The sequence below is a fragment of the Lactuca sativa genome, chromosome 4, assembly GCF_002870075.4.
Source record: "Lactuca sativa cultivar Salinas chromosome 4, Lsat_Salinas_v11, whole genome shotgun sequence".
In the NCBI taxonomy this organism is placed as follows: domain Eukaryota; kingdom Viridiplantae; phylum Streptophyta; class Magnoliopsida; order Asterales; family Asteraceae; genus Lactuca; species Lactuca sativa.
Window position 1 is genome coordinate 327,408,849 of NC_056626.2, and position 13,005 is coordinate 327,421,853.

General features: G+C 35.0%; 1 protein-coding gene across 1 annotated transcript; it reads right to left on the minus strand.

Annotated features, from left to right (window-relative positions):
• Nucleotides 1-4,951: 4,951 nt before the first annotated feature.
• Nucleotides 4,952-10,227, minus strand: LOC111901870 (disease resistance protein RPV1). The gene is made up of 7 exons (XM_023897732.3): nt 9,524-10,227; nt 8,163-9,267; nt 7,762-8,070; nt 5,635-7,658; nt 5,388-5,475; nt 5,162-5,231; nt 4,952-5,072 (listed from the first exon to the last, which is right to left on the minus strand). The coding sequence occupies exons 1-4, from the start codon at nt 10,000-10,002 to the stop codon at nt 5,730-5,732; spliced, it is 3,822 nt and encodes a 1,273-aa protein (XP_023753500.1). The 5' UTR covers nt 10,003-10,227; the 3' UTR covers nt 4,952-5,072; nt 5,162-5,231; nt 5,388-5,475; nt 5,635-5,729.
• Between the last annotated feature and the right edge of the window lie 2,778 nt (nt 10,228-13,005).

The window sequence follows — 13,005 nt, forward strand, 5'->3', positions numbered from 1 at the left end:
TTATGTATGAGGCAATAGTTTCAGAGTTCAAACTGTTATTACTACCTATACATGAACCAAAACAATTGTGTGCACCCATCCAACATGTAATCTTTCACATTATGAAGATTTTTCTTCTTAAATGCACAAACATACCATAATCTAATTTTACTTTCATATACTTTGAACTCTTTATTTTGTGAGATCGACCAAAGTGATACCGCTTTTTTTACTTCTTCCCTACTTCCAAATAGCATTTCTAACCTTATTTTTTTTTTCTAATTCTTTCCAAATATCCATATGAACCGTGTCTGCAAAATTTGCTATGCCATCATTTCCTGCATCTCTAATATCATTCATAAAGTTCACAACTGGAGTTTCACTCAAATCATCATAATGTATCACTTATCGAGTCACTTGCATCATAATGTATCTTGTCAACTCCAACATGTACATAAATCAACTCCTTAAATTCCTCGTAGCCCATTCTAAGTATAGCAATATTTGAAGAATACAAAGTTGATTGATCATCCTTTATTAATCCATTCACATATTCAATATTACCACACCCAATATAAATTGACAAAAGAAAAATGGACAATCTAGAGCCACAATAATAATATATACAAAAATGTTGTTACATGATAATTCATAACATATAATAGATAAATTATTATTCCATATATAATATTTAAAATCCAATACATGCAAACATTTTTAGAAAAAAAAATATATACCTTATACTAAAGGAACGTGATTTTTTGTATATTAAAATGTGAATGCGAGATGAAAGAATTGAAAATAAAGAAATAACGGTGAAGGTTGTGAAGAACGTGTGAAATATTATTCCATTCAGTGAGACAAATTTATGAAGTAAAAATAAAATTAAAAAGACATGATTTGACAATTAATAGAATTATTTTTATTTATTATTGGGGTGAATAGTGACTTTGCTTTTCTTATGAAATGACAATTCAATAATTAAAAAATTATATTCAATATTGGTATAAATTATAATTATATATGTTATTTAATTAAAATAAGTTCAGATATTTTTAATAAATAAAATTATATAGTTCATATAATTAAAACAAGTTGAAGGACTAAAAATATAATTAAAATGGTTTATATATTCATAATAAAATTTAATATAAGTTGATATAAAAAACTAATTTTTTTAAAATTAAAAGTTGTAAACTGAAAATATAAAATAAGTTTAAGGGTTAAATTTAAAATTTGATAAGGTTAAAAGTACAACTCCTTAAAAATAATGGATGCCCTGATGAGATCACCAAAATTTTGAAAGACAAATAAAACGGTCCTATTTTTAAAATAATTTTCTATATGCCCTATTTAAAAATAAATTAAATTAAATTAAATTAAAAAAAAACAACTCTGTGAAAAGAACATTCTCCTACATTTACCAACAATGTTCACATCAAAAGGTTGTTATCATGGAAAAGAAGTGCATGCACATATCATTGCATCCGAATTCGAACACATTGTTTTCATTATGAATTGTTTAATCCAGATGCACATAAAGTGTTCAAACATCAAAACATGGAGTACGCCCATAAAGTGTTCGATAGAATGCAAGAGACTATGTTCTTGGAATGCTATGGTTTTTGGGTATGTTGGAAGTGAGTTATTGAGTATTGCTCGGGAGATGTTTGATTTAATGCATTAGTTTTAGGGTACTTGCATAATGGAAGTTGTTGGAAATCCCTTGAAGGTTTCCCGACTATATGAAGAGATGGTGTGGCCGTTGTTGGGATTAATCAGGTTTTATTCACAGGTTTAGATGCATGGCTGCTAGTTTAATAAGTTTAAGGTTTTTAGTTAATAGTTTATCATTGGTTTAAGTTATTTAAAGTTTGAATAAAGGAAAATGGGTAAAGGGGTTTGACTGTTTCAATGATATGTACGTTGGGGTTTTACAGTTTGGGTTTAGAAGAAGTCATACCATGTACCTTTTCTTTAGGATTAGATTAGTATTTTTCTGTTTTAGTTGTCCCACGTGATGTATGCATGTAAGCCTATATAAAGGCTTTCTTTGATATGAATACAGTGAGTTTTTTCTGCAAAAGTACACCGGTTATACTTCATATTAAAAATCTTTATTCTCTTCTCCAAGTTTATATATATATATATATATATATATATATATATATATATATATATATATATATATATATATATATATACATATATATATATATATATATATATATATATATATATATATATATACACACGAGAGTTTAGAGAGTGAGATTTGAGGCTTTCTAACCAACATTTGGTATCAGAGCCCCACGGTTCTGGTGAAGGGGGTGTAACTCGTTTCTGTTAGCAGGCTGAAAAAATTGCAGCCTCCATCCTTGATCCATCTGTTCAGTGTTAGAGGAGCCTAACCAGAAGCGGAAGAGACAAGCAGAAAAAAAAAATCAAAACGGGTGGGATTTTGGTTTGGCTTGCTTGCTGGGTAAAAGAAAATGTGATAGGCAGAAGCTTTGTTTTCTTGACTGGTGGAAAAAGCTCCTGGAACAGGTGAGATCGGAAGAGGTTGGGGCTGTCACAAGAAAGGAAAAATGGCGTTGGCAGTAAAAGATGGTGGTTCAATGTCATATCAGATTCCCGTTTTGACCCCAACCAACTATCCAGTATGGGCAGTCAAAGTAAAGTCCATCATGGATGCGCATGGCATATGGGAGACACTTGAAGCAAAGGTATTGGGTGGAGAATCGGATCCAAAGAAGAAGAAACAAGCTCTTGCTTTCTTGTTTCAAGCAATACCAGAAGAGATTGTGTTGCAAATGTCCGATTACATCGATCCAAAAAGGGTTTGGGAAGGATTAAAAACTCGGTATTTGGGTATGGATAGGGTAAGAACGGCTCGATTAGCAACTTTGAAGAGGAAACTAGAAAGCTTGCGTATGAAGGAGGGAGAAACCGTTGATGATTTTGCAGCCAAGTTGAGTGGTTTAGCTTCGAAAGCACGGAGTCTCGGACATGAACTTGAAGAAGTTGACTTGGTGAAAAGGTTACTAATTGATTCTATGCCCAAGTCCTTTCTTCAAATTGTGGCGTCGATTGAGCAATGCTTTGAGTTGGATACGATGCTTTTTGATGAAGCCGTCGGTAGACTAAAGGCATATGATGAGCGCATCAAAGGATCGGAGAAGGTGGAGGACGTTCATGGTGGGTTGTTGTTGTCAAGAGAAGAAAAGTCGGATGGTTGTATGCATTGTGGCAGTGGCGATTCACATCGGGATGGCATTGGACGTGGACGGGGAAGAGGTCGTGGGTCCGGGAGGAGCCAAGATGGTAACGAACGTGTTCGTGACAAGAGTCACGTAAAATGCTACAAATGTGGTGAAGTCGGTCATTACAACAACGAATGTCCAAAGTGGGAAAAAGAAGCAAACTTGAACCGGTGCAAGGATGAGGAACTGGCACTGCTGTGAATAATCCACCTGATTAAGGGGGTGATTGTTGGGATTAATCAGGTTTTATTCACAGGTTTAGATGCATGGCTGCTAGTTTAATAAGTTTAAGGTTTTTAGTTAATAGTTTATCAATAGTTTAAGTTATTTAAAGTTTGAATAAAGGAAAATGGGTAAAGGGGTTTGACTGTTTCAACGATATGTACGTTGGGGTTTTACACGTTTGGGTTTAGAAGAAGTCATACCATGTACCTTTTCTTTAGGATTAGATTAGCATTTTTCTGTTTTAGCTGTCCCACGTGATGTATGGCTTTCTTTGATATGAATACAGTGAGTTTTTTCTACAAAAGTACACCGGTTATACTTCATATTAAAAATCTTTATTCTCTTCTCCAAGTTTATATATATATATATATATATATATATATATATATATATATATATATATATATATATATATATATATATATATATATATATATATATATATACACACACACACGAGTGTTTAGTGAGTGAGATTTGAGGCTTTCTAACCAACAGCCGTGTGGGTGGGATGTGACAACATTTGTCTCAGTCAAACGCTTATCAACCAAAGCATTCATAACACCAAATCCATCATGATCACATATTCAGTGAGTTCTTACAACCATAAATTAAACTAGCAAGAGATGAATCAATTACTTCTCTTTGTAGTCAATTCCTTTGCTTTTTGTAGTCGATTCCTTTGCTTTCTCCTTCGATGAATCGAGATCCCAAACCAAAGATCCTTTTTCGTAGCAACACCCAAGAACAGTGATCAAGCAACAATGGCAACTTCTTCTCTTGTTATAAACTTGAGTTTTGCATGACATTCACACATACTTTGTTTCAACATAATTATAAGATGTAATTATTACCATATATAACCATTTTCATACACGCATATGAGATATCTTTAACTTTATAAACTACAATCTTATTGTCAACTGAGACACACTTTGGCTTTATCCATGACAAGTCAAAGCAGTAAGCATAAATCATTACGCTCTAAGTCTAAAAAAACAAACTTACAAACACAATCTACCAGAGAAATTATGTGCAGGTTTTTGGGGTTTTGCATCAAATGACGAATGCAACAACAATTTATTATCAAAATTTTGCATAATTAATAAAATAATTCTTGATAATAGTAACCCAGCAAATTCAATCCATGTGCGAGGATTTTATTAATACACTCGAGCCTTTGGTGGGAAAGTCTGCACGTCATCATCAAGAGTGTTCATGTGAACCGGCCTCTAGTCTAGTCGCACCTTCTCATTCTCCCAGTATCTGCACATATTTTAAGATCATCATATAATGTCATGATCAAAAAAAGTAAGATGTTATCTCTTGAATTTAAGAGAGAAATAGAGATATTTACCCGAGTGTGTGTTTCATCCATTTCTCATCATCTCTTTTCTGAAAAAGCATCAAATCGAATATTTATGAGAAAAGATGAATCGAAGAGAAGAATGAAATTGAAAAAGAAGATATGAAAGTGAGCAAACCGTGAAATCTTCACGAGCATGAGCTCCTCTACTCTCTTTCCTGGCTTCAGCTGAATGCATGGTGATGCATGCATTAATCAAAAGGTTCTCCAACTCTATCGTCTCTAGCAAGTCAGAGTTCCTGACATATGACTTCACATAAATACATCTTTCCAAAACAGACCATAATAAATAAAAAACACTAAATCTTAAAAGTCCAATTGAATTTACCATATCAAGCTTCTATCTTTCAATTTGACATCATGATAACTTTCCCATGCTTTGTCAATCAGATCACAACCTGTATTACAACACTCACACACTCATTAGTCAGCCAATATGGTAACAAGGAAACATATATATATATATATATATATATATATATATATATATATATATATATATATATATATATATATATATGTTTCCTTGTATATATAAACACACACAAAGACACCTTCTAATGTTTCTTGTATTCCACAATAAACGTGTGTAATGTTTCATGTCCAATTCTATCAGCACCATGCGACGATAAGCTTGCCTCTCTATAAAATAAGATGAAGAAAGTTACAGGCGGAAAGATTTCGTTTTACAGTATATTACAAGTCACCGGATTAGGATTAGCTGAAACTTTAATTACTGGCATCATCAACAACAACAAAACCACCTTATCAGATCAAAGTAGGGTCATCAATAGAAAGTACCTCATTTTACAATAGTTCCATGCCTCCAGAATTTCTCAAAATCATCCCTGGATCAGGGTAGAGGAGACTAATTAATGCATTATATGCATGGGCACCTATACGTAGCAGAATGCATCTGGATTTAAGGGGTGTATTTTGGATTTAAACCCACACGCCTCAAGAAGCTTTCCGGGACCAACAATTAGCAGACCTTCCAACAAATGAATGCTCCGGGGAAGATGACTTATTCTTGTACCATCTATATATAACTCTTCTAAACATTCCAAACGTCCAAGTTCCTCAGGCAATTTCTCAACTCGAATACAATCTCGGAGACTGAAAAAATTGAGGCGTTTCATCTCACAGATGCTATTCGGGATATCTTGTAAAAATTCACATTTCCCAAGGCTTAGCTCCTCTAAACATTTTAATTGGCCAAGATCCTCTGGTAACTTCTCAAGCAGCGAACAATTAGAAAGTATAAGATATTTCAGGCGTTTCAACATGCAAATGCTATCCGGAAGATGTTTAATCTTTGTAAATGACAAATCTAGCTCCTCTAAACATTCTAATTGGCCAAGATCCTCAGGTAACTTCTCAAGCAACAAACAAGATCGAAGCTTTAGAGATTTCAGATGTTTCAACCTATAAATGCTACCCGGAAGATCTTTAATCATTGTATGTGAAAAATCTAGCTCCTCTAAGTGTTCTAATCGGCCAAGATTCTCAAGTAACTTCTCAGGAATCCAACACGATGTAAGTTTGAGGGATTTCAGATGTTTCAACATATAAATGCTATCCGGAAGACGTTTAATCATTCTAGATGACAAAGTTAGCTTCTCTAAACATTCTAATTGATGAAGATCATCAGGTAATGTCTCAAGCAAAACACAAGAACTAAGTTCAAGAGATTTCAGATGTTTAAACATATAAATGCTATCAGGGAGGTGTTTAATATCTGCAGACAACAAACCAAGCTCCTCTAGATATTCTAATTGGCCAAGATCCTCAGGTAACGTATCAAGAAGCCGTAAATCATCAAGTTTAAGAGTTTTCAGACGTTTCAACTTACAAATGCTGTCTGGAAGATGGTTTATATTTGTAGACAACAATATTAGCTCCTCGAGAGATTCTAACTGGTCAAGGTCCTTGATCACCTCTACAAAACTGCCTTTGAGTTCAAGCTTTCTCAAACGTTGTAACCCACAAATGCTTTGTGAAAAAGTCTTGAGGTTTGTGCAAGAACACATACCTATAGATAAAAGCATCTCAAGATTTCTAGTCAGTGAGGGACGGTCTTCTTTATAATCACAGTCAAACCGAAACTTTGGCAAGTTATTGTCAGGGTGAAGTGGACATCTTTCTAGAGACTGTACAAACAGATGTAACTCGGCTAAAGGACCAACCTCAAGTGATTCATCAACACTACAAGAAGTATAATCCTCTATGTTAAAGTTAAAAGATCTAAACCTCAAACAACCACTTAAGTCTACATGGGCAAGCTTCTTTAGACATCCAACGGGAGTGTGAAGTTCTACCAATCCACTACACTCTTTGAGATCTAACTTCTTGAGATTTGGAGTCATCCTAAGGTCAAGGGTCCTCAAATTTGAATGGGTAATGATGAGTTCGGTGAGCTTTTGACATTCATTGGCCATGTGAAGTTCTTCCAAACAATAAGACTTTTTAAGATCTAACTTCTCGAGGTTTGGAGTCATCCCAATGTGAAGGGTCCTCAAATTTGAATAGGTGAGTAGTAAGCATCTTAGAGTTAGACAGCTTTCAGGAAAGTGAAGTGTTTGCAAATATTTGCATTCAAGAAGAATCAACTCTTCAAGATTTGGAGCCAGCCCAAGGTCAAGGGTCATCAAGCTTGAACCTTCAAGGTTGACAGATGTCAGCTTTAAACATCCAGCAGTCATGTGGAGTTCTAGCAAATTATGACAATCTTTAAGAGTCAACTTCTCAAGATTTGGAGAAAGCCCAAGGTCAAAGGTACTCAACCTTGAACGACTAAGGTCAAGGAATCTGAGCTTGTTAAGAACCTAAAATAAGAAAAAAGCAAAATGAATATGGTGTAATAACAAAACAATGTAGGCAAAACATTATAATGAATCATGCAAAATGATCAATCAACCATAATTTTACCTTTCTTTCTCCCCCTTCCCAAAGTTGTACAATTCTGCTGTCATCCATCCTAAGTGCAACAAGATTATTTGCTTGAAATGTTGTGGGTAAAGACCTGAAAGGGTAACAGCTCCAATGCAGATATCGTAAAGTATTTGGGAAGTCAGCTGGAACGACTATGCTAAACTCCAAATTACTGGAAAAATCTAACTGCTGGACTGCAGAAACGGAAAGAAATCTAAGTTTCTTCATCTTTCTCAGTCCTTTTAAATAAATATGCGGACCGAATTTCTTTGTGTGGAATTGTATATATTTTGTTGCTTTAGTACCCTGCAATCCAAAAGAAGTCACCGTGAAACTTGTATCATAATAACTATAAATGTGTTGGTTTTTCCTAACATACAAATAAACTTAATCCTTACCAAATCATTAGCCAATACATCTTCAATTTCATCGATTTTCCACAATCGGCTATGCTTATGAGGCTCATCGGGATGTGAGCGACGAACAATATTCCTACCCATTTCCTCAACATGATCATGCATCCCCACCCGCTCATCACCATAAGAATCACAATAAATAGCTACGAGAGATTTTTGCTCAAGAACTCGTAAACCAATTATAGCACAAAATCCACAACTTTCAAGTGCTCTGATTGCATCGTCCTTCTCCCAACCTTTCAGGTTACAAGCAATATCTAGGAATATTTCCTTGTAATCGTCGTCTAGACTGATATAGCTAATTTCCAATTTTTTCAAAGTTTCCGTTAACGGGATTGTTTCTAGTCTTTTTAGGGCATCTACCCATTCAAGCTCATTTTTACCACAAAGAGACGAACCTAAAACTTTGATCGTTAAGGGAAGTCCAGCGGCATAGCGTACAACTTGTCTTGATAACTCTTCATACCTTGGAGATGGAACCTCTCTCCAAAATGTATAAGTCTTGAAGAGGCAAATTGCTTCCTCATCCGATAACAAACTGACATCACGAATGAATTCCACTCGGTGTGCTACAAGCACTTGCTCATCTCTTGTTGTAATGATTATTCTACTTCCCAACTTGAACCAAGTAAGCTCACCGGCTAAAGCCTCAAGCTGGTCTATATGATCAACATCATCTAGAACAACAAGAACTTTTTTATCAGGCAGCATCCTCTTCATCAAGTACTTTCCGTCAGAAATACTACTTACACATATGTCTTCATTTAAGACATCTGATAAGACTTGCTTTTGTAACGACTTTAAACCCGACAAAGAAGCATTTTCCCTAACATTTTCAACAAAGCTTTTACCTTCAAACTGAAAGGATATGTGATCAAAAACAGCTCTTGCCAAAGTTGTCTTTCCACCACCTCCCATCCCTTTGATCCCGATCATGCGCACATCATCACAACCATTTCCTAAAGCTGGTACAAGAGTTTTGATCCGGGTCTCCATTCCTACCAACTTTCCATCAATGTTAAAACTGGTTGAACGTAACTCTAGTGATATCTCTTCAACTATTTTTTTGATAAATTTAGCTTCATGCCTGTATTTTAAAAAAGATTCGATTAGCTTACTCAAAATCCCATGTGACCGGTCACTTTCAGATCTATAACATACAGCCCCACATGAAAAATAACATAGTTACATAATCATATTCCATGGTTATTCTTTGGACAAGACTTAAAACTTGAATTGAAATTTGACAATTTAAGATGCCATGTACGAGATTTTATATCCAGGTTATATGCTAAATCAAAAGATTCAAACAATAATATTGCAGGGAATGATCAAAGAATTACCCATCAGCAGTCTTCTTCAACTCCCATCCAGAGAGATCCGCTGATTCTTTCAGAGCCTCTCTCCATTTCCCAGCAGCTTCTTCCTTTTCATGTTTTGCAAACGCTTCCGCCACTGGCCCGCTTTGTTTGCGGACTTCTGAAGGTTCCACGTCATAGAAGACAGGGTAAGCGATATGCTCGTTTGTCCTGTGGCACTCCATTATCTTAACAAGTTCATCCAAGCACCAGGATGAAGAGGCGTAGTTCTTGGAGAAAACAATGATGTAAAATTTGGAGTCTTCAATGGATCCGATGAGCTCATCACTGATGTTTTTCCCTTTTTTGATTTTCTCATCGTCCTTATAAGTATGGATGCTTTTGTTCTGAAGAGCATGATAAAGATGATCAATAAAGTTCGTACGAGTATCTTCGCCCCTGAAACTCAAAAATACATCATATTTAAAGCTCTTGTCAAGGGATGAAGTTGAAGAAGACGCCATTTGAAGGTTTGATCGATGGATCCTAACAAAAATCAAATCTTTGTTGGCGAAGTTTATGCCAAATGATTGTAAAGAAACTTTGGATGCGATGAATCGAGTAAAGAAACACTTCGATCCGATAAATTACTTGTAACTTGCAAGCGAATTTGAACGGAATATGTGTGTTTGGAAAAGCTGGAATTGGGTGGAAAAGAAAAGGCTCTTCTTTGGGTGTAGCTTTATTTTAAATGACAAATTTTATTGCCTTTAATACGTTGTATTTCCCTTTTGAAAAAGATTGCGTTATGCGATTATGTCCTCCTTTTACTTATTATTTTACTGGTTATAATGCATATCACGGATAAAAAAGATAAAATTAATTTTAATTAAATTATAAGTTAATTGTTGACTGATGAGAATAAAAAATTAAATAATTTGTAAATATAAATGTTTTATCTGTAATTTGATAATAATATAATGATAAGTTGAAACTACAAAATCATAATAATTTGAATATTTCATCAAAATTTTGTATTTGTAGATATGTTATAAATTTTGATTTTGTAAAATACAATAAAACTATGAATGTAGTTTTAAAAAATTCACTACTAGAAAACATGGGGTTTTCCTACCGAAAATAGCTAAGGAAAATTTCCATAACTAATTAGCTACGGATCAGATACAGAATGGGATGCCCTAATTTAGTAACGGAATAGCTACGGAGTAGCATACGGATGCTACTCGGTAGCTATTCCGTAGCTAATTTGCTACGGAATAGCTACATATGTTAATCTGTAGCTAATTAGATCTAATTAGCAATGGAATGACTACAGATTAGCTACGGAGTATGCTTTCCGTTGGAATTTCATAGCTAATCCGTAGCTAAGTAGCTACGGATTAGCTACAAATTTTTCTTATTTTCAATTTTTCGGGCACCAAACGTCGTTTTTTTCGCTTCATTTTTTTTACACCTCTACTATACATGATTAAATATATTTTCACCAACTTATAGCTATTAATATCGTTCATAAAGTTGTGTGTCCCTTCGGGATCAGTGAGTTTCACAGTTTAACATGGTAATGCATATACTTTTCACCAACTTGTGATGGATTATGTTTGTATATATATATATATATATATATATATATATATATATATATATATATATATATATATATATATATATATATATATATATATATATATACATGAATAGTTATGGTATATGTGTACGTGTATATGTGTATGTATACGTGTTTGTGAGATGTATGTGAACGTATTCATAAGCATTATAGTGTTAAACAGCTAAACGAGTAATGGATCCCGTATGTGCACACAACTTTATAAATGATATTAATAGTTATAAGTTTGTGAAAATATAGATAATCATGTATAATAGAGGTCTCAAAAAACGGAGCAAAAAAAAACAAAGTTTGGTACCCGGAAAATCAAAAATAAGAATATTTTGTAGCTAATCCGTAGCTAATTAGCTACGGATGCTTCGTATTTTCGATTATTCGCACACCAAACGTCGTTTTTTTCGCTACGTTTTTTTTCACACCTCTACTTGTAACGACTTAAGTTTTCAAACAATTTTTCTCATTTTAAAAACATAATATAACTCATTTCATAATTCTCAAAATCACATATGTCTCAAAATGTCTACAAATAAAACACAAATCCCATAATCATAAAAACAATCTCTCGCCAGTGTGTACAACCATGTCGGTGTCTTGTCGCGATCCTCGGAATTACTTGAAACACATAACACATAACATGGTAAGCATAAAGCTTAGTGAGTTCCCCAAAATACCACATACAACACATTTGCTACTCGAGGCTATAACTTTGTAGGACCCTTCGGTCGATGTGTCTTAGTGGGACCCTCCGGTCCCACAACTCAGCAACTCAATATAATTCACACTAAGCATATCACAAAACAAATAACATGATATCTCAGTACACAACACATACACATAAGACCCTCTGGTCACACATAAATTACCACTCAAGGTAAGTTTAGTGAGAAGACTCACCTCGTAAGCTAGCAAGTGAAAACCTCGTACTCAGAAATCTCGAACTCTACCCACCGGTCTAGCCTCCGCCTATCACATAATAATTATCCCCAATTAATATCGGTCCTCAAGAAGCTAGAATCACCCTTCTACACTCACAGAAGGGTAAAAGACCATTTTACCCCTCCATAGGCTCAATAGATCACAACTTGACCAAACCCTAAAAGTCAACAAAAGTCAAACGCAGGGAGTACGCTGCGCGTACTCGATCCCTACGTTACGCGTACTCGGCTGCCATGCAGGCATCGGGGATGCGCAATCCCTACGCCGCGCGTACTGGATTTACGCCCAGCGTACTCTCCAGTTTCCTCATTCTCACTCTTTTGGTCTTAAACAGTTAAGACCTTAGCTTGTCTCATAGATCCAGACTCTCTAATAGCTCTTAACCCATAAAGTTAGTGACTTTAAGCCTTTACATGGCTAAAAAGGTCACCAACCTCAAAATATACATTCTTTTGCCTTATGGGAGCTCATAAATCATGAATGGAATGATTTCAACATCCAAGATATACATTCTTTTGCCTCATGGGAGCTCATAACTCATGCATGGAATGATTTCAACATCCAAGATTGAATTTTGATGACAATACACTACCCATATGCTCAAAAGGGGTTGGTCCTAGTCTCTGGAGTACAAGATCTCATCAAGTCTCCACCTTTTTTGGGGCAAAACCCTAAAATACTCAAATAAGATGCTCATAACAAAAGAGAGGCAAAGTCTGAAGCTTTATACCTCAACAAGAAGCTCCCTACTCAGATTTGCTCGGATCTAGAAGCTTGGACTCCAACTCCTTTTTCTTCAATACCTCCTCTTATCTTCAAAACCACACAAAAACTCTCAAGGCTCAAACATACACACACACAAGCTCTAAAACAAGGGTTAGGGCACTCTTAGGGTTTTCTCTCTGGGGATGGTGGCCAAGAATGAGGCCATCATATCCCTTATATA